Source organism: Phoenix dactylifera, chromosome 2 (genome assembly GCF_009389715.1).
Source record: "Phoenix dactylifera cultivar Barhee BC4 chromosome 2, palm_55x_up_171113_PBpolish2nd_filt_p, whole genome shotgun sequence".
Classification (NCBI taxonomy): Eukaryota; Viridiplantae; Streptophyta; class Magnoliopsida; order Arecales; family Arecaceae; genus Phoenix; species Phoenix dactylifera.
The window spans coordinates 28,148,846-28,171,971 of NC_052393.1; the positions used below are offsets into that span (position 1 = coordinate 28,148,846).

General features: G+C 37.2%; 1 protein-coding gene across 3 annotated transcripts in view; it reads left to right on the forward strand.

Moving 5' to 3' along the window:
* Positions 1 to 18,734, forward strand: part of LOC103723574 (phosphoinositide phosphatase SAC6) — a 48,488-nt gene extending 29,754 nt beyond the window's left edge. For 2 of the 3 annotated variants that reach the window (XM_039123856.1, XM_039123857.1), the window contains exons 15-21: positions 1,005 to 1,104; positions 4,144 to 4,252; positions 4,396 to 4,468; positions 5,296 to 5,389; positions 7,081 to 7,173; positions 13,305 to 13,371; positions 18,241 to 18,734. In XM_039123856.1, coding sequence (XP_038979784.1) covers positions 1,005 to 1,104; positions 4,144 to 4,252; positions 4,396 to 4,468; positions 5,296 to 5,389; positions 7,081 to 7,173; positions 13,305 to 13,371; positions 18,241 to 18,371 — 667 coding nt within the window. In that variant the 3' untranslated portion in view covers positions 18,372 to 18,734. The remainder of the gene's footprint in view (positions 1 to 1,004; positions 1,105 to 4,143; positions 4,253 to 4,395; positions 4,469 to 5,295; positions 5,390 to 7,080; positions 7,174 to 13,304; positions 13,372 to 18,240) is intronic. The other variant, XR_005510780.1, reaches the window with a different exon arrangement.
* The last annotated feature ends 4,392 nt before the right edge of the window (positions 18,735 to 23,126 follow it).

The following is a 23,126-nucleotide window of genomic DNA, read 5'->3' on the forward strand; positions in this document are numbered from 1 at the left end:
AAATTGGCGATTGTCAAGTGAAGTAGGCAAGTGATTTGCTGACTTCACTTAAAAATTGAAAATTTAAAAAGGAGCTTTGGAGGGGGCCCCTCTTTCGAATAAAACAGGTACCGGAGGTGGAGCCCCTCCTTTGCAGCCCTCCGTCCGCTTGTCGGCCTCTGTTGGCCCCTCTTTCGAATAAAAATTGAAAATTTAAAAAGGAGCTTCGGAGGGGGCCCCTCTTTCGAATAAAACAGGTACCGGAGGTGGAGCCCCTCCTTTGCAGCCCTCCGTGCGCTTGTCGGCCTCCACCCGCTTGTCGGCCTCTGTTGGCCCTCCGGTCTTCCTTCCTCTCCCTCCCTCTCCCGCTCGCTTTCTCTCTTTTCTTCTCCTCCTCCCCCTCTGCATGCTCGCCGGCCTCCGGTCTTCCTTCCTCTCCCTCCTCCCCGCGGTCGCTCTCTCTCTTTTCCTCTCTTTCCTTCTCCTTGCCCCCCTCCGTCGGATCCATTTGTTTCGGTTGCTGAAACTGTCCCGGTACGGTTCAGTACTCTTTGAACCGCCTGGTCCGACCTTGCTTTCAAGTTCTCCAACACTTGTTGATTATATGGAATTACCACCGGTTGAATGTACTACCTTAAGAAATTTGTACAAAACCACAGTAATTTGCAGTTCTGCTTTTGAACCTAGTGCCCATTAATATAAATGTGTTAGTAAAGAGAATTTTTTTTGGTGCTAATTAAATATCATGCCCTAAACTTCTAGAACTTTTTTTTGTAATACTTCACTGTGTGAATGCCTGTTGTACAGCTCCCCAGGGTGCTAAACCCTTCTCCAGCAGCAGCATCGGCCTTACCTTTCACTAATTTATGTGTTTTCTTCTTTGAAATTGCCTCACTCGCTTTATTGCACATTAATTGAACTTTTTGATTCTTCTACGGTCTCTGATTTTATAGTATATTTAGTGAATTTCATACCGTAAGATTTTTAAGCTTATCATTTTTTTATTTTCTTATGAAATTCTGTAGATACTTTCTATTAAATGAGAAAGGTGAGAAAGTTGAGGAGCAGACTGGGGTTGTGAGAACCAATTGTATCGATTGTTTGGACCGAACAAATGTTACACAGGTGATAGTTTATAATTATGACTCATAATTTTATTTACTGTGAATGTTCATCTTATGTATTGTGTTTTTGTAATGCTGCATGTAAAATTAATTTAGTTCCATTTCAGTAAGTGAAATAAGCACGGAGGTAGGATGACAGAGAACAATCATTAATATCAAGTGACAGTTTAAGTCCTTATGCCCTTTTAATGGCTCTGCAAAAGCATCTAAAATCAAATAGTGAACTGCTAACAGTAGGTTTCAATATTTGTATGAACTGCAGTTCATACGTATAAAAGCACTTCATTTTTACTTTAAATACATCATGTACACATTTTTTTTTTTTGCACTCTGGTATTATGTTAAACTGATGAGATCACACTGGAATATAAATTGCTTATGTTTTCTCCTAATTTTGAAGGAAAAAGGCATCCTCAGCTTTTGTAAAAGTTAATTAGGATAAAAAATTAAAATGCTAAATCTGCTCAGATTCAATTTATGTTTATGAAATGAACCATCAAAGACATTTTACTTGCATATTAGACCTACACCTCAAGTTCTCCCAGTCACAAATCTTTGTGCAGATCATCATACTTTCTGTTTAAAGGTCTAATCTTTTCCTTTATGTAGTAATTTTATTCTCATTATTTAATTAAATATATTTTCAAACTTTCCTGGTTCTCCCTTAGGGTTAGTTTGATTGGGGTTTGTCAGATTACGGGATAATCTGATGATTCTTGAGAATCATTTATTGGAGAAAATGATTGTAGGGGAAAATAAATTTTATCATGTTTGGTTGGCGGAAAAATTACTCCAGAAAATGATACTGAAAAAAGATTACTATGTTTGCTTGGAGATAATCTTATATGGGAATATTGCCAAATTTCTAAGAATACTCTTGAATAAACAATTCAAGCAGTGACATTTTTTTTCCAGTCTTTTTGTTGGCCATTTATGGCCCACTTTCATGAAGGCTATCAATATGGCCCATATCAAATACTGAAATATATTAACATGAGTTAATAAATATTTTTAAATTAATTATATATATATATTATAAAATATATTTTTTTTATTATAAATAAATTTTAGTATTTTCAATTTCTTATTAAATAAATATATTTAAACACAACCAGACCGAATATTTTTATTTATGGGTTTCAACGAAAAAAGTGGGGGCATTCCTCTCAAGCGATGACAATTTCTCCACTCAGTAATTTGGTGTCGGAAAAGAAAACCCACCTCTGTGGTGGTTTTTGTTTTGCCTTCTCTCTTAGTAAAATAAGTTAGGACCCACTATTCATTTTACCATCTCTTTCATCCTCTTTTCATACCAAACATGGTAGTGTGACATGGGATTTATTTTCCCATGCCAGGTTACCCCTAACCAAACGAACCCTTAGTTAAATTTGAACACTGTTATGATTGAGAGGTTGTTTGTCTGTTACTGAACATTAATAAAGAAGATATCTTGGGGAATAATAGGTGCAAGTCTGCAACATAGATTAGCTATTATAATTTTCTTGTAACATGCACAACCATAATAATAGAGGAGCATATACTTTACAAGTGAGATAATGTTACTTTTTTGAAAGAAGAGAGGGAACGTGTCAGAAACTCTCAGCTAGATATTAAAGTAGCAGCTTGATGTGATTTGTTGGTTGCTATGGAATTATGGAGGCCTTCATATACTTAACTTATCGAGGGCAGTTTAACATCTGCTGAAAAATAAATTTCTTCTGGATGTGACCCCTTTCCATTTCTATGGGAGAGTGGTGTCTCTTTGACTAAATCATGTAGCCAGTGATTGCAGCTGACATCTTTATTAAAGTCAGGCAACTAGAAGTGAAAATGAATATTTATTGTCATGCATATCGATTGTCCTTTGTAATAGCTTTTCAGTAAACCTTCTCTTTCTTTAAGAAGCTAACTTACCAGGGGAATTTCAATTGTTTGGACCGATAAAAATGAATCTTATATCATTCTTCTATCTTCCAATTTTAGATATTTAGAATTCAGTAAATACTCAGCTTTTATGAAGTTGTGGCTCTCTGTCCTTTGTCTCCTTTAATAGATCTGAGAGCGATGGGGACACATAATAGAATTAGAGCTGTGCACAAAGTTGGGAGGTGCTTCTGAGGTGTCATATGTAACACATACTTTGGTGACTTTATGGTAACTTTTTATAGAATCAAAACAAGTGGCAGCTTATGTAATACAGACAATAGGGAGTACAAAGGGTCGAAGAAAATGAACTGAATATGAGACACATAAGAATGTTGAGTTTGTGGTAAGACTGAGAATGATAAAGTAGGGACTTAGTGCATTAAAGAATTTACAAGTGCTGTTCCTAATTGACGATATAAGTAATGGAGAATCAATTCGGATGGTGTTGGTTTGTATAGATCTCAGGAGAAACCATTAAGAAGAAGTGCTTGGAGTTCTTTCCTTCTTTTTCAAGGGTTAGGAACGAATAGGGAAGAATTAAAATAACATGGTTTGAAGTAATAAAAAGATTTGGAGAAGTTCCATAACTTGAGGGGTAAGCCTTTTCAGGAGTTAGAAAATAAAGGAATTTCTTGTTATCGCTTCTTGCTTTGCACAATATTTTGTAGAAGATTGAGGAAAGACTTATTATATAAAATTGGCTTCTTCTATATATATCTTGATGTTTATGGTTATAAATGCTTATTTGATTGGGGAACTACACATCAAACAATTTTCCTTCTTTAGGTAACCTCATATAATTAATTGACATATATCAAGACAGGTGGCCTAGCAACAGTTCTTGGAATGATTTTTACATCTGATTGCCTCATGTTCTTTAGTTTTCTATAGGATGGATGATTGTAATATATTTTCATTGTACAAATTCAAATTCTTATCTTTGTTTTAGATGATATTCCTTATTTTATTTTCCCTTAAAAGTACATGCTTGTTTTTTATAATTGTCACTGTTGTCATTCTTTATCAAGTAGTTACCATTTTTCTTATATATTATGTAGAATTTTTTGTTCATGATAAAATTCTATTATTGATTTTATAACTTTGTGATCCACAGAGCATGATTGGGAGAAAGATGTTGGAAAGCCAACTTAAACGAATAGGAATTTTTGGTGCTGATGAAACTATCAGTGCATATCCTTTTTTCGATGCAAGCTTTAAAATTTGTGAGTATTTTTAAAGAACTAATTTCCCTGAAAGAAATTGTCATCTACTATAAATTGGGTTAAGCATAATATTGTACTCTATTTTTTTTTCATAGTGCTATAAGATGACCTTAAATTTATTGTAATAAAGTTCTTCATTTCAGTATGGGCTAATCATGGTGATGATATAAGCATCCAATACTCTGGGACTCCTGCCTTGAAAGGAGATTTTGTTAGGTAACTTTTTTCTTTGAAGGTTTAGTGATGGTCATAACTATTAACTTTAAGCAAGAACGATGTTTCTTGAAGATGCCATAAAGAGAGTTTTTTTCCAAGTTAACTACTATCAATGCATCCACTCTTGGCATTTCAACTTCATCTCCTATTTTGTAACCATTGTACTATTAGCATTCATGATTATGATAGAGTATCTTACAAATCTAAACATAACCAAATTTAGTTGTAATTAGATTGTAAATTTTATGAGGTGCAGTCTATCATAAAGACTGAGCTTCTTAGAATATGTGTATATGGATTTTAGTGATAATGCCAATTACTGCTTTCTCACTGTGAATCGACTGTTAACTTTTGTTGTGCTTGTATATGTATAACCAGTTCCATCTCACTTGGGGGTGTTTCACAATGCAAATCAGGATTCACTATTTTGCAAATTCTTCAATATTAGATATGAAAGTGACAGTTTAATGGATGGTTATCACTTGTATATGCAGTTATGCACAATATCAACTTCATAGCAACATTGTGGATACTTCTAATATGTATCCTACACTACTGCTAGTCTGCTATGCTTGTTTAAAATGATAGGATCATTCAGATAATATACATCTTCCACTTTATTTATGAACATTCAGACAATATATATGTGTTTGTGCGAGTGCTTGTGTGCATGCATGTGTGCGTACATACATACATATATGTGTGTTTCAGATTCCACTAAATAAGACAAAATATAATCAAACTTTTCCACTTGATAAGTAGATATTTTGTTCTTTCTGTTATAGATATTAGTGTAATATTCATTTTACTTTACTTTGGCATACAAGGCATGGAAAGCGAACAGTTCAAGGAATTGTAAAAGATGGATGGAATGCTCTAGCTCGATACTACTTGAACAACTTTGTTGATGGGACCAAACAGGTTTATAGCTAGTTATGCTTTATATAATTTCACAACCCAACTATAGTTTATATGTATTGATGTCATATTGTTTAGTATGGTGGTAAAGATCTTTCATTCTTTCCAACCTTACAGTTCTGATTTTTCACAGAATCAGAAGAATTACAAGTGTATCACAAAGCATAGTTCTCAAGTCAAGTGTTAATTTTACTTGTAACAAATCCATTTGAGGATCAATTGCACATAAAGGTCGCTCTTTAAAGTCAAGTCCTCTTTTATCCTACAAGTGCCTTAATAGAACCCAAGTTAACTGTTCATCAGCCATAGTGGAATATTTATTGCATTTCCCCATTTCTTGCACCACTTGGCCCTTTGAATCTTGTAGCTAGTGAGCCACTTGTGCTTCTCGATTTCATCTTTGTCAAATTTAAGCTCCTTGCCGCCACTATTCTTATAATATATGTCATTTTTCTCCAATTTGAAAGTTCAAAGGGCTGAGTGATAGGGGTAATGGAATAAAAGTGATGTATTTTGTACTGGCTAAAAGAAAGTTAATGTGGGGTCTCATCGGGGAATTTCTAGGAAAGGGAGTTTCTGATCCTTAAATATGTAGAAGAGAGGACTTTGTGTGTGATTATTTCTATAATGAGGGTGTTTTATGCAAAAAAACCCTAAATAAATCTTGTCCAAGCAGCAGAATGCAACTGTTATATTTTCAAAATATGTTCATAGAAGAGAGGACATTATGGTCTATTTGACATAAAACCATACATTCAAAATATATATAAGCAACAGAACACAACTGTTATATTTTCAGTATTTCTTTAACAATCATTTGATCAAAAGCTGCCTTTAAATCACTGAGTTGTCTTTCTTTTAAGGAGGCATACTCTATCTATGGCTAGTGATTCTGACTGTGTTTGTAATATGAGGAATGCACTGCACAAATCAATAAGTAACTTTATGATGGTTAAGCTAATTTAAGTTTCCATTTAAAATGAGTGACCTTAAAGCATTACATGTGAATCATCTCATTATTCGAAAATTCAAGTATGAAACATTTTTTTTTTAGTAAAACACCAAAATTAGCATTTCCCAATTAGAAATGAGACACTATAAATGGACCAGATCACATAATTCTAGAAAAGAGTTCAAATAATTCATATAATATCACAATTTCTTACATAGGTTCACTTATAATCTGAGGCAAAATATACAACCTTGCCAGAAAGGCAGAAATTATTCACTGAAAACTGTTTCTGTATAAAGAAAACTATCTAAAAAGCATGAATTTTTTTCAAATTTTTTGATTGAGTAGAACCTATAAGTAACTCACTTTTGTCCTCATCAAAGGGAAGAAAGGGATCAAGAAAAATATTTTTAATTTGCAAGTGAGAAACTAAACATGAGTCATGTACATTTGTTAAAAGGATATATGTAACTGGAATTTGGTTACTCATTAACAAAGTATTTCTTTCATTTACATGTTATCTTCATTTATAAGAACAGTTAACTTGTGTACTTTCAAAAATGATTTATCCTCTTAGAATTTCTTTTCTCCAAAACTTTATGCAATCCTGCATGCTTTGTTCGTTTCTAACAAAAATAATGAATGTTTTTACAAGATCTCATTCTATAACTGCATGTATTCATGGAATAGTTGAACTATTATTTTTATAAGATTGTCTTTTGTTGTTGCATGGGTCGTTAAGGATGCTATTGATCTACTACAAGGGCATTACATTGTTTCTCTTAGTCGGGATATGACTCCTACAACCAAAGCAGCTGGCTTGGAGACCTATGCGGTGCGTATACACCATGTTGTTTGCATAAAGTTCTATTGAATTATGAATTATGTTTTAATAACTAAATCTCTTAGAAAGTGCACTAATATGCTGATTATTGGTTATTTGAAGTTGGCTTTACTAGAAATTATACAAACTATGTGACATAGGACAACCTAGAGAATTGCATTAGGGGTTTAAAATGATATAAAGATGCTAGGGCTGATTTACTAACTTTACAGTCTTTTTGTGAGGATCTGCACAGACATGTGTTTAGACCTAGATTGGTGTGTTGGAGGACTTGGGTACTTAAGAAAGGCCAAGAACCCAAATTATACCTTTTGGCTAGGCTTTTCCGGTAAGGTTCTAGGCCATTGCAAATGGTAGTAGAGTTGATCAAGCTTACGGCCCAGATATTGACTAGGGATACTGTAGCACGAGCCCTTTTAGGTTTGACTATGGGCTGGTCATGGTGCGTGATTTATGATTGGACCCTTCCACAGCGAGTGTACCAGGTTTTAATGGGAGGAGTGTGTGAGGATTTGTGGATGTGTGTTCCCATATTTGTGCATCGGAGAGGGCCTTGGGTATTTATGTTGGGCCAAGGAGCACAAATTTCACCTTCTGTTAGCCCTTTTGGGTGATGTCATGGTGATTGTGGGATTCCCTGGATTATGAACTGTGAAAATGTTGATAATTGAGATGGGCATGTACCTGGGGTTAAGGATTAAAACTCGGAGTATGGTTAGACAGGAAGATGTAGATTCAAAATCTCAAAAAACAATACCAAAAGGGGATAAGAAATGGATAATGCTTAGTGGCTTGTTGCCTCGATGAAATCCTAGCCTCACATCTAGAGTTTAATGGTCTTAATTTACCAGCTATGTAAAAGTCCAAAACCAAGTTTCCATTTTTATGGATGTTATCAGGTCGGATGGGGTCTGGCTTTTCGAACAAACCCAAACCCGTTTGGGGCTGTGGCTCTAAATTTTGTTCAATCCCAGGCTTATTGAAGGAGTAGGCCGGGTCTATTTTGGGTAATTAGAATATCATGAAACTTGTTAAATCTTCCGGTTGAGTTTGGGTAAACTTGGTTTCATATCGAGTAACGGACTATACATATTGAACAATTAATCAAGCTAATACTCTCCAGGATTTAAGAAGTTTATTAATAAAACATCCAATTATATGCTTTAAAAAATAAATCATGACCAACACTTCCTTGATAGTTAATAATATAAAAATGATTGGCTAACAATTAAAATGATATAGTAAGTCAAGTATGAACAACTAAAAATTTTGTAATATGTGATAAATCTTCTTTTTACCCCATTAAATTATAGAACAAGAGGTTCTAAATGCCGGTACCGAATCTTGTACGAATTTTGCATCAAAACATTATGGTTTTGTAAAGTACCGATACTGATACCAATGGTGTGTACCAAAATTGAAAATATCAAAAAAATAAAAAATTGTTGATATCAACCATTATCGTTAATAAAATACCCTACCAATACACACCATTATGGCCATATCGTTGGTTTTAGCATTCTCGTATTTGTACAAGTGTTGGCTTTGCATCGGAGCATTAGAGTAATAGCCAAGATCTGCAAAACCGATACTAGAAACGGTATCAATACGTTACTAGTTTGGTATGGTATGGTCGGTGTGGTAGGGTATGCATCCTGTATTGAGACAGGCTCTTAAGACTTTTTCCTACTCCCAACCATGATAGAAGCTGGTACATGGCAATTAATTCAGACTGTTGCAAATTGGTTCGGCTCATATACTGAACCAAATGTCAGTACCATAATGGCACCTTATTAATATGATTTGGTACGAGACGGTATGAATTAGTATGGTAGACCTTGGCACTAACAGTACCATCATGTTCTTGCATTTTTTGATCTATGGAATGAAGTTTCATACACTAAGAGTTTAGAAATTGAAGGGTATATAAATACAACTAATACTATCTATATAAATTGTCATTAATTGGGACTAGGTTGCGTTGAGCATAAAAACCTGAAACTCCAATCTGACCTGAAATTTTCAACAGGTTTGACTTTAGACCAACACCCAACCCATTCACCGATTGGTCAGGGTGTAGGTTGGGCCCAAGTTGGGAACTGGGTTGATAGGTCGGAGTGATACCCCTACCTTTTCTGGAGTTATAGTGCTGGTGTTATATAAGAGAAAATAATTAACATGGGGGCGACACCCGTACCTTCTCATGTTAGGACTCGTCACAAGTAATGTGAAAGGATTAGCCAAGACCAAGGTTTTAAATACCATAGGATGGGGTTGTCCCAGTTTTTCCATAGAATGGGTTGCCCTGTATCCCACCACTTGGGGATAGTGGATGTCTTGTCTCAACATCTGCTGTCCTGCACACGTACCAGGAAACTCTAGGGTGGCCAGCCATCACAATCAAAGAAACAATTTTCTTTTTTGTTCTTTTTTTTTTTGGCATCACTATGAATTGCTAGTGTGAGGCATATGCATCTAATATTAATTTAGAATAGTAATGTTATGCATGGACATATAGAAAAAATTAATCAAATTTGTATCGGCAAAAAATATTTTTTGGAATAGAAAATATAAAAAATAACAGTTTAAAGGTCCGCAGTATTAGAATCGGCTATCATGCTTGTAGGCCATTGGTACGGTACGGTACGCCCCGATGTTGTGCCGTTCCGACATGAACTGATAAGAAAATCGGCAAAGGGAGGGGGAGATAGAGAAGGAGAGAGAAAAAGAGAGGGAGAGAGCAGGAGAGGCTGATAGAGAGAGAGAGAGAGAGGTGGAGGGAGGGGGAGGGGGAGGGGGAGGGGGAGGGGGAGAGGAAGAAGGAAGGAGAGAAAAAGAGAGGGAGAGGGCGAGGGAGAGGGAGAGGGCGGCAATGAGTGAGAGAGGCGAAGGGAGGGGAGAGAGTGCTTTCGAAGCCCTCTTACCTCCGCATTGTTGGAACAGGGGCGGAGCCCCTGTTTCACCCCTGTTTCGAAATGAAACAGGGGCTTTGGCTCCTTTTTATATATTTTCATGATTTTTGTAAGTGAAGTCGGAAGCCACTGCCAACTTCACTTATGATTTTCTTTGTTTGAAAGGAGGGCTTTGAAAGCCCTCTGACCTCCTCCTTCCGTCTCTCTTGCTCATCGCCGCCCTCTCCCTCTCTTCGTCCTTCTCTCTCTCTCTCTCTCTCTCTCTCTCTTTTTCTTTCTTTACTTATCCCTCTCCCCCTCCCTACCTCTCTCTGGCTCTCTCCCTTCCTTCCTCCCTCTCTCCCTTTTCCTCTCCTTCTCCCTCTACCCCTCCCTCTCTGGTTTCTCAAGCCGAAGGCTGGAACCGTCCCGGTCAGCTTTCAGTACGGCTTGGTATGCTTCAAATCGGGCAGTTTGGAATGGTATCACCGACGTTGGTTTAAACGTTGTCTCATATATAAATTGCAAAACTACTTTTGTGCTTTAGTGCTAACTTTTTTAGTATTGAGCCGTGTGTTCATGGTGATGCCATTCTTGATATCAAATGTGAATTTTTTTGTCTTCTTTGAAATGTATGTTGAGAGGAGTATTGCTAAAAATGATAGCTATTCAGTAGATTTTAAAATATGTTCACATGTCTAACTCACAAAATATGAGATTATTAATTGCTATTCTTAATTGTAAGTGATGGAGATTATTGTCAAGAATGATAGAAAAGGATGCTCCTGAAGTAGGTAGCATGTTATTATCTTATGCTTCAAAATAATAAGATGTAAGTGTTGTGGAGTTTGCTAGAGTATGTTAAAGTTCATTGTGCAGACTCAAATTGGCCCAATCTGTCATGATTGTTAAACATTCTATAAAGCTTTTAGTACCTCCATATTTAATTAAGCTCCATTATGTAAGCCTGTCTCCAATGCAATCACGGTGGGATTCATCTAAGAGTCCTGTCGGATTCACTATTGGAAATGTTGCAATCCATGAATCATTTAAGTCCACAATTTGAGTTTCTATATTTATCCATAGTGTCTGGGGCTTGTTCTGTTGATACACGTTGACACAGCTTATCAAGCCAACTGCAGTTGTATTGCTGAAAATTGAAATTGCTTTCTGATCCATTCATCATGGTTATAGACTTATTAGTGATCTTTAGGGGTGAAAAACTCTAAAATAATAATTCTCTTTCCATTTACTCTAGAAACATTGAAATTGGTAGCCCACTGCCAATAATTTCTTGCGATCGTCGATACTTACGAGTTGTGATATATACAAGATCTTGAGACAGATTTGGATCCATGGATACAAAAAGATCAGCAGACATCCATGAACATATTTCTTATTTTTGATTGAAAAACTCTGAATGAGTCATGTTAGGGTATAGAAACACCATAAGAGATCAACCCTACAGTAATATATTTATCATGCTTTGAAAGGAAGGTTCTGGGATCAAGAATAACCACATGAAGATATCCCTTATACCTTCAGGCATACAGTGACATCCTTGGATAGTCATACGTCAACAGCAATCTTGTTTTTATCTGCTTTATGCATTCTAAAGAGAAGTCTAACTAGAACACAGAGATCTTAAAATGGATATGTTGTAGATCATGGCAATAAAAGAAAGAATAAGAAAAACACACACAGAGAGAGAGAGAGAACTAAATTTCAAATTAATCAATGTACAAACATGTTTCAAACTGAAGTGAAAAATGCAGAAAACACTTTTGTTACGTTACTAACTTCAAATAAAGAACACTCTGATACTTCACGAGGCTCAATGTGTAGATTCCTTACTATATATTAGATCCTAGATAACTGTATTGGAATATGTCAATTACATACACACACGCCGAAAGCTGGGAAAATCAGGTATAGAGAGTTTACCTTCAGTTAAATGTCATAGAAAGAGACAAGAAGGACAAATAAGGGAAAGAAGGGTGGGGCAGGATTTGGCATACCAATGATTAACAAACTACTGTTGTTCGTTTTATCAAGGCATTTGACAACTTTGTTGTTGCTGCTAATTGTTGGGATCTACAAAGTTTAACATGAGTATACTGGATTAAAATGAACAAGGCCCGTTGACATATGATTTATTACATATCAGACATATGATTTATTACATATCAGCCCATTAAACTCCAAAATAAATTTTTACACGATGCATCCAAAACTAAACTAGCAAAATCGTAAACAAGTTGTAGCATGCTTGTACTAGAGCCAGTACCTATCATCTTAGAGAAACTTCATATTTAGAATGAAACATTGTCTAAATAACTTAACCATGGCAATCCAGTCAAGATTCCATTAACAAAATATTTCACAAGTTACATCATTTTCGATAAAGTGTATACAAGGCAGAAGGCAAATTGAACTATTGAAGCTCCTAACCTCAAAGATGTGTTTCTTTAACTAGAGAAGTATTGCATGTGGATACCAATTCTAGGTTTACTATTTAAATTTTAGTTTTGCATATTTTGCTTGTTGTCGAGTAATAAACGTAAAATTGATCATAAAAGAGCTGTGTAAATCTCTGTAAGGCAAGTCTAACTTATGAATTGTGTTAGCAGACTCGTAGTGTCATTAGGATTAATTCGTCAAGCAGTTTAGTGTCTCTTATATATGGCATATGGAGCTCCAGTTTTTATTATGGAAATTAAAATTTTTGAGATCTCTCTCTTTCTCTCTTGGGTTGGCTGGTTCTTCATATCTTTCCCCCTTTTTCCTCGTCTTTCCAACCACCTTCCTTGTTAGACTGTCTTTCTGCTCCTTCTCATCAACCCACTCTCTTCTTAAGAATGTTGATACTCCATCTCTCATTTCTATTCTTGTAAATGAAGGTTAAAGAAATTAGATATTGTATATCCTTTTCGCTTATTCCTATTGGCGGCTTTTCTTTTGTTTTGAGTAAAATGAGACATTAATTTTCGGTTCGCTTCTTTTTGATAGCAATACTTGGCACTAAGCATGACAGAAGCAGAAGTTGTTGTTGATTTTGCATCTATTGACCTCATATTTGTCTTTCATATTTTGCTTTTCTCGACATTTATGCATATCAATGTGGTCTTTTTATTCCCGGATTGGAAGCTTGAAATTCTAGGTATCATTTGTCTATCTTTATGTTCTTTCATTCGGCTAAACTGATTTAGATTATGATTTTCTCATTTGCAGTCCTTCCGACTGGCTTTTGCACTGGTTTTGGCTGGATTTATGTTTGCAATGATGTCACTTAGACAAGGTGAGATGACTATAACTTAGATGATATTTGATCAATTATGACTAATATCCAGTTTATTGTTGTATATTAATTAATTGTCTAATCATAGGACATCTATACCAAATAGAATATTCAGCTTATGTGCTAACTGAATGCGTTTTGCTTACTGCGGATAATGAAATACTGATAGTATGAGTTTGAAAGAAATTACATCCTCTTTTCCTCAATCGTTTTTTTTTTCTTTTATAAATTTAAGGGGCCCTTCTTACACTATTTTTTCCTACAACTAGAGCACTTCATGTGATGAAATCAATTGTTATTTGTGAGTTTTCATACACCTAGTGTGCTCGTACCTGTTGGTTAATATCAAGGTCTGCTGTGCCGAAACCGAGGCTTGGATCGGTTGTCTGGTAGCATGGGTCGGTACGCTCCCGTAGAGTTCGGTGTTGGCCCCGTATCGACACATTAGAGACGGGGGAGAGGGCAAATGGGAGAGAGAAAAAGAGAGAGAAGGGGGAGAGGAGGGAGAGAGGACGATGGCGAAGGCCGACGGAGGGCCGGCGGCTCGTGCGGAGGAGGTGAAGGGCTCTGCGACTGCGTCCCTTGTTTCGTTCGAAACAGGGGTCTGGCTCTTTTTTTTATTTTACGACTTTTAAGTGAAGTCAGCAAATCAAAACAGAGGATCTGGCCGCGGAGCCCTCCTTCGCGCGTCTCACCAGCGCTCCGCGGGCCGACCTCTACCTCCCTCTCCCTCCCTCACTCGCTCCGTCTTTTCCTCTTTTTCCTTCTCCTCCTCTCCCTCCGTCGACAGGTTCGTTTCCATTGCCAGAACCGTCTCGGTTCGCCGGTACGGCTCGGTACGCCTCGAATCGTCCGGTTCGGGATGGTTCCACCGACCATGGTTAATATGTTTTTTAATAAAAAATTATAGCTAAACTAATTGACTAGGGAAGTCATGTAACTTAGGTAGTCAATCTACAAAGTTGGACCCATGCAACTAATAGGTCTGAACTGCATATTTTTCTTCTATATCAAGGGCTTTGGTTCAAAAAAATTGAAGCCAATTTCCAGGAAATTTAGAGTGATCATATTCAAACTTTTATCCTTCTTTCTTACCATAATTGATTGTGGTATGCCATTACTAGACGAGCTTAATCATGGCGGCTATCTTGGCCATCCCATCCCATCCTGTTCCTATGAGAAAATGGGACTGGGATAAAGTCGGGACTTTGGAACTTATTCGTGTAGGGAAAGATGAAGAAAAAAAGGAAAGAAAGAAAGGAAAGATGAAGAATTGGAAAGAAAGAAAGGGAGGAGAAAAAGAATGAAAGAAAGGAAAGAAGGAAGAAAGGAAAGAAAGAAGAAAAAGGAAAGAAAGAAGCATAGGAAGGTATAAGAAAAAGAAAGAAGAAGAAAAAGAAAAGAAAAGTAAGGAAAAAGGGAGGAAAGAAGGAAGAAAGTAAAGAAAGAAGAACAAGCAAGGTTTGTAGTACTGGAATCGACATCCATGCCAGTAGGCTTGTGGTATGGTACGGTATGCCTCCATGTCGTGCCATTCCATCATGAACTGACAAGAATACTAGCAAGGGAGGAGTAGAGGAAGAAGAGAAAGAGGAAAAGAGAGGGAGGGAGGGAGCGGACGAGCGCAGTTGGGGGGAGAGAGAGAGGTGGGGGGAGAGGGAGAAGGAAAGAGAGGATAAGAGAGGGAGGGATAGGGGCAAGGAGGAGAGAGGGAGGGAGAGAGAGGCGGCAATCGAAATAGGGTCGAGGAAGGGGGGAGAGAGAGCTTTCGAAGCCCTCTCTCCTTTGCGCGTTGGAATAAGGGCGGAACCATGTTTCGTTTTGGAGCAGGGGCTTTGGCCTCATTTTCTATTTTTGTTGATATTTTTTAAGTGAAGTTGGCCGCCCTTATTTCGATGCATGGTGTCCTCTCCCCCCCTTCCTTGGCTCTATTTTGACGGCCTTGGCTCATCGCCACCCTCTCTCTCTCTCTCCCTCCCCCCTCTCTTTTCCTCTCTTTCCTTCTCCCTCTCCCCCTCCCCCTCGCTCGCTGGTTTCTCGATTTTATTACCGGAATCGTCCCAGTCCACCATCGGTATGGTTCAGTACGTCGGGTTGGGATGGTTCTGCCTTCCTTGAGAACAAGAAAGAAAGAATGAAAGAAAAGGCAGGAAAGAACAGGAAAGAGATGGAGGGTACCTACGCTACTCTCGACCAGGAGTGCCACCGGACGAGGCAGGATAGCGGGGCATCTTGTTCCATGGAGAAATCGGGACACCCTCGTCCCACGGGATTTAAAACTTTGGTCATTTTAAATACATCGATTAAGTAGATGAGTTTTAGATTGTTTATTACTTTTATTTAAAAAACTAATAGCTGAAACTAATTGGAGTTATCCAAATTTAAAAGTAGCAGTCAAATGTAACTGAATTTCAGATATAATATCAGAACCTCCTTCTAAGCAAAGGTTGATATTCTTTGATATTATTGTGTAAGAAGATCCTCTCCAACATCTCACAAAAGGATCTTCTCTGGTGTTACTCGAGGGAAAAATTCAATATATCTTTTTTCTGATTGCAACTTTCTCGGCATTGCCATGGTTGATGGTGAACTGCAAGGTGATGACATCGGAGGATTGGAGGAGACAAAATGAAGAGAGGGGAGGAGGGAAGCTTAGTGGATGAGTTTTGCTTTCTTTACTCTCCTCTCTCTATGTGCGGATGGGTACAACTGGGAGAGAGCTGTTAAATTTCGTAAGTCCTGATAACTAAAGGAGACATGCGCTCTTTACTCTGTTTATCGGATGATATCGCATCTCAAAAATATGAAGCGGATAGGATGGTTTACTGCATGAAAGAACATCATATGTTCTTTCGCACAGAAGACCTAATCCAACCCATTATCAACATCATTGCAATATCCACCAGCACCTACATAGCCATTTTCTAGGCGTCTTTTACTCTAGCATCAAAGTCACCTCCCTTTCTCTAAAAGGTCCAGCACATTTGTTGCCTTTCCAGATATAGCTCATTACCACAATGATTGGCCTAAATCTGAACTATCTAAACTACATTTATAGCTTCTCAATTACAGGTTTGTTTTACTCAGCAGCTTATGTCCCGAGGTTTGCCCCAAGACGACTTCTTTGTCAAAGACATCTTAACAAAAAACCCTTGGATTTTGATCTAATAGTAAGTGTAAGAGGAAGAGGATGGGAACAAGGGTACAGAAAAGGGGGAGGAGACCCTCTATTGACATGTTCTGAGGCTGTATTTGGTTGTGGAATAAGATGGAGCAAAAAGCTTTTAATCCACCTATTCCACCTCTTTTTGGCCATCTTAAATAGTTATTTTAGATAAGGATGAAACTACTTTTCTAGATGGATGGAATGAATATTCCAAAAAAAAATTGTTACACTAGATGCTCTACTTTTTCTACTCCTAACCCCTTGGATTACTCCAAATAAATACATGGAATAATTTAACCCTCCTTTTTCCTTTTCAACTTCATTTAATTGAACTAACCTGGATTGTTGTACAACCAAAAACAGCCTTATAATTTATCAAGGAAAATAACTTGTGGTTACTTTATGTGTCTCTGCCGTTCTTTTTGGTCACAGTTGAGGGTAAGGATGTACAAGGGAACTAGTTTGATAGTGCATGTGTTGAACTGTGAATAGCAATAAAGGACTTGTATGCATATAAGGGAGAAAGCAATGGTTTATATGCAAAATTTTCTGGATAATTAGAAGTAAAAATATTGTGCTGAATCGTGAACTGACCAAGTCTTGACCATATTAAACCCAGTCCGATCCATATTTGAAGGCTCATGGACTGGGTCGAGTTCAACAATTGGACCCGATCTAAAGTTTGGATTGGGTCAAATTTTGTATTTTTCAACCCGACTCAACCTGACCTGACCGCACCTGTAAATCATCCAGGTCTAATTTGAATCAACAAAAAATGGGCCTATCCCGACCCATACCTGATTAGCCCGACCCAAATACCTAAATCATATAAACCTCCTTGTCTTTGACTCTAAATGTCTTTCCTAATTCGTTGAGTTAACTTTAATTTAAACTAATCTCTCCATCTCAACAACCACTTCTCCTCTCATCTATTTTCACCTAGTTATATAGAAACATTCATATTTTGTTTTTTGTTTTGGTGGATTCTTATTTACAATGCCCTCAAGTATATTAATATATATATGTATATATATTAAAAATTGTAGCTTGTAAATTTAAGAATGATTAGTTGCTTGGATGAAATTTAAAGTTTTTGAATAAAAAATCAAGTTTAAGTTGACCCCTTTTAGTTTTATCATTAAAGTTTATGTGATTTTATATTTAATTATATATTTTAGCTATAAAAGAATCGTTGGATGCTTGTCTTGAATTGCAAAGCCAGCCTGACATGAACTGAATGACCCATTGGGTCTAAAATCCTTTCCATGGACCCGACTCGACTTGACCATATCAGCTAATGGATCGGGTATGAGCCCAAAATTATGTCTCGAATATGAAAACAAGCCAGTTCGGGGTTAAGCATGCCCTAATCCAACCCAACCCGTTTGTAGCCCTAGGGCTAATCAAAAGTACACTTAATTCTGAATGGTTGCTAACAACTTCCTAGTGCAAAACTGATATTGGCAATTAGAATTGTTAGTAAGACCTTGTCCATTTTTTGTTCTTCACATAGGGTGTGGTTATGGTTCTGGAGTTTACATGATCATCAAGGTCCACACTAAAGATAATTTTATTCAAGCAACTTTTTAAGTTTATAAGGTCTTTGAGAACTTTTGAAGTAGTTTCGTTGAACTCTTTCAGGTTTAGGTTCTATGTGATCAAGCTACCTGCGAACTATCTGATGTTGTCCGTTTCTTTTGCAGCACGAAATGATGCCCGCCATTTATTGCTATCCCTTTTTTGGGCTGGCCTGAGCTTGGGTGTAACCGCATTGGTGAGAGCCAATGGTCGCATGTTCACCAATCGGCCTCGTCTTTTCAGATCACGGCACTGACAATCAACAAAGAATATGTTCAGTTCTGGCATTTATCATTTATTCACCATTTGTTCGCAAGTAGCATGAGCTTATAGTTAGTTTATCATGATAATGTTGGAATTGTTTGGATGGTGATCGTTCTTCGTGTTCAATTGGATTATTTTGGGTATATTAACTTTCTAGTGTTGGTGTAATAAATCAACCTTTGGCCAGCCTCGTCAATGATCTAATGTAATTTACAGTGTACTAGATCACGGTTTATTAGAGTGTATTGTTCTAATTCATTTTGTAAGTAGGTTTTGTAGAAATGGTTTTGAGGGTATTTGAAACAATGCTCATCAAATTTATATCAATTTTTAAAAATGTTGACTTGGTTAACAACAGCTGGGAGGAAACAGGATGTCGCAATCTGTAATCTTTCAATCAGGAATCATCTCTCTCTCTCTCTTTCTCCCAAAAAAATTCATATGTTTGGATGAGTTATAGATGACGCATAGTTTGCATGATACTGGTCTGCGCGGTTTAATGGTCCAGTGCTGGATTACTTAATTGATAATCTTGTTTGTGCTGTGTCCCTGCTTGCATGCATCCATTTTCCCTCAGAAGAGCCCATCAGATTTGATTCCAAACGCACTAGTTATAGCCGTGTTTGGCAGCTTGCTGAGCGCCTTTCTGTAGTTCCTTTCGTTGTAATGCATCCCCCGCTGAAGCTCTCTGACCGATGTAACGGTTATAGCGGTTACTGTTTGGTCCACCTTACGAGATTTGTAATTATTTAGTATTAAAGCAACGATTACAATGAAGGCGTCACGAGACGGTACAATGGAAAGCCACGGACATCACAATATCATAAGGCTGTTATTGTCTAAAAGACTTTGATCATTAAGAGATGATTTTTTTCGCACGTGACACTTTTTGGGGAGTAAAATCTGTGAAAATATTGAATTTTGAGCAAAGTTTGTTTAATGTAAGGACTTGGGAAAGACGCCAAACAACGCTTGTTATTCCCGTTATGTGATGGCCATCGGGATGGATAAAAATAGGCCAAATGGTGGCTGCTATATAGGTACTTGTCGTTAATATCTATTCTATTCAACTTTGAGAAAAAATTTGATTTGAAACGGACTTGGACTTGCAACCAGGCCCTATTTCAATGCTCTGTCGGTGGAGTTTGTACGTTGGCAGTACGATATCCACTCAGTAGGAGTTATACATTGGTACCTTGATACCCTTCTATTGGAGGTTATGCAGTGGTACTTCGATATAGTTATAGTTCATGGCTGTTGAGATGAATTTAATATTTTGAAAGCATTTGGCTTTATGAACAGAATTTGAATTTGAGAAAGTTGAATTTGGCATGCGTAATGTTTTAATAATGATTCATATTAGAATTTGGTTTTAAATTCATATATTATATATGTTTATTTTCTATAAATAATTATTTAATTTTTTGTCTAATTAATTTCAATAAAGTGTTCATTGCTTATTCGGTTGTCTAGCTCATTATACGATTTTTTACTATTTTTTTACAGATTCGAAGAACTAGCTTGACTCGGCGATTATCAGAGGAGAGCGACGAGATACAAGATTTTAATATCTTTATTTAAACTAGATTTTTGTTAGAGTTGATGTAAGGTTTTAGAATATTCTCTAGTTTCATAAGACACTTAATTTAAAATTAGTTATTTAAAATAAAATTTGAATATTATTATTTTAATTTATTTTGCTGCTTGTTTGTGCTATTATGCTGAGATTAGGGTGCAAATTGGTTGGGTCGGGTCCTGAGTGACCTTGACCCGATCCGGTTTCTTGTTCGAGTCCTAATTTTGGACCCAGATTCGACTCGGTTGAAGACTGGTCGAATCGGATTTAGGCCTACAATTTTTGACCCAACGGGTTATTCAGGTCGAGTCGGGTCTAGGTCGGGTTGGGTCCATGTATCACCCAGACCTGACCCAAACAATTCAAGTCCGAGTTGGGTCGGGTCTGGGTTGGGTCTGGGTTCGAGTTCGAGTCGGGTCCCCAAATACCCTGACGAGAAACCAAATCAACCTGAAAAGATCACATTTTTCACAATCTTTCTTAAATTTAAGAAATTAATCTGGTGAAAGTTCATCTCACAGAAGAGGCAAAAAGGAACAGTGACTTCGGTTTAACTAGCAAATTCTAGATGCAATGATTAGTTTCACAAGAAATATGCAGTAAGCACGAAGGTTGGGATAAATTTTGAAAGGCACAAAAAAAACCCCCTCTAAATCAGAGACCTAGAACAAAAGAAAAGAGACTTATAGTTATAAGAAAATAAATAGATGGCTACAATCCAAGTATGAAAATAAGACCAATAATGTAAACTATCAACCAAAAATTATACAAACAAAACAATAGCATTGTCCTTGTTTTTCATAAAGAATCAAATATGGGATTCATCACCCAGGCTATACCAAAATCCCAAGATTTGCTCTGAACAACTCTTCCTGAGCCTTTTTGCTTTCATTCTTTAGCGATCATTGAGCAAGAATCTAACCAACAACAACATCTCAACCAAAAGATAAAGAAACACACAGGTCAAGACACCAAGATATACTTACAAAATTAACCTTATCAAGACACCAAGATATCAAGAAGACTCAGATGGTTTCAGCCTAAATGTAAAGAAACTCACCATAAAAATGATCGGGTCGTAGGTCAACCCGATCTATTTGCCGTTTTAGTTTAGATACTTATGAGAAGAGTGTTTTATAAAAATACGGCGCTTGCCGCAATCTTTCACTCGCGATCTCGCCAAATAGATACGGCAAACTTTTATTTCAAAAACTTTTCCAACGGGAGACACGCGACGATCTTGTACATTAGGCACGACGGATTCCTTCCATCCTGTTGCGGCGCTGATTGGTTGTTCTGAGCGTTGGCTCAAATTATTGGACATGACAAATTGACTGTAAAATAGACTAATAGTATATATATATATATATATATATATATATATATATATATATATATATATATATATATATATATATATATAACCGCGTGCTGTGCGACGTAACTCAGACCGGAACTGTCCGTCTTTTGCTGGCGCTCACTCTAAAAAAAAATTATTACGCAAACAGTATCAAAAGTATAATCTGATATAGTGATATATTAAGATGATCCTTATGTGGTCACTAATGAAATTGTGCAAAAGGTTAAAAAAGAGAGAGAGAACCAAAACCAAATATTTTTAGTTAAAAATAGTTAAATTTCTCTCGCTCTCCAAATTTGTTGCACCATGCTGAGCTCTTAATGGCCTGATTCGCTGTATCGAAACTATGTTTAGAGCCTGTTCAAATGATTAGGCTCAAATTCTATAGAATTCGTGAGTTAGGTCAGTACACTCAGTAAGAACATAAGATTATAGGCCGAATTAGGCTTATATTTATAAATATCTAAGATTAGCTTTAGAGTGAACTGGCCTAGATCCCAGAGAGAACCTTGCTTGCGTTTTGCTTTCTTATTTGGACAAATGGGTGAAGATTCCTTGCCCCTTCTATAAAGTATATCGGCGAAGAATTAGGTAGTGAAAAGGACTTGGGCCATGAACGATGTTGGATCAGAAGATGGCGCGCATCAGGCTAAGCTTCCCGATCAGCAGCGAATGAAAGAGAAGCCTTTTCCTGGTGGCGGACCGTCCTTTCGATATAATAGCCCATCTTATTAGAAGCTAGATTTATTTGCTTACGTCCTTATGTTTAATTTAGATCTCTCTCTGATTTCAGCATTAGTTAAACTATTAGAACTTGATTTGAATATTTGATGTTACAAAGACGAAACTAACATCTCCTTATTTAACTTTCTAATGTTCCCTACGCCCACAGATCAAATACAATATCCATGATTTGACGGCAGCATCAAACTTCTTTATTGCATTCAGAGGTCCTTTTCCATAATCTATATCAAGTTAGCTTCGCATATACACCAAATATTTTTGTAATCGCATCATAATAATAATTCATTAATGGTTAGAGTTGAGGTACAAGGTTGTACGTGCGGCAGCACTTGGCACGCGTATGATGGTGGATATAATCTAAGTTGGTGTCCAATCGAAGTATTTATTTAGGTTAAGTATATGGTGCTGCTGGCTGGGGAGAGAGTCGTAGGGTGACGGCATGCGGCGGTGACAAGAGCCGTGCCGTGTACTTGGAGGACTCGTCGGGTGGGCAACCTGTTGGCCTCCGGCTGGGGAGCACGGTAGCGTTTCTCCCGCGGTAGCGACACCATACTCCTATATTCAATTGCCGAATTTAAGGCAAGTACGCTTCCTTTCCGGCCGGGCTTCACGTCCGGATCCTTCGTCCATCCGTCACCCGCCTCTGCTGCTTCGTCGCTTCTGCAGCGCGTGACGGCTTTTTTCAATATTTCTCATCAAACTTTGTAGATGAAGCCAAAGAGGAGAGAATTTTGTTTTTAGTTTGGTTTAGATTTGAAGTATAGTTTATTGGAAGCTTGTTTTAGTCTTGGGATGCATTCCAGGACTACCCACTAATTTAAAGACATAGTGAGCGACAAGCTCTGAAATCGAGGAAACTGGCACATCTTATAAGGAATAACCGTGGTAAACAGTATACCACTAGCCCCACAAATAATGAAGCATCTATCCAGTGTTGTAAAGTGTCTCATGGAGAACAAAAAAGAAAGGCCTTGACGCAGTACGTATGGATCGTAGACTGCATGACATTCACCAGTCACATCATCGATTGACCACGTTTTAAGCGAGAATCCATATTCTGTTTGTAG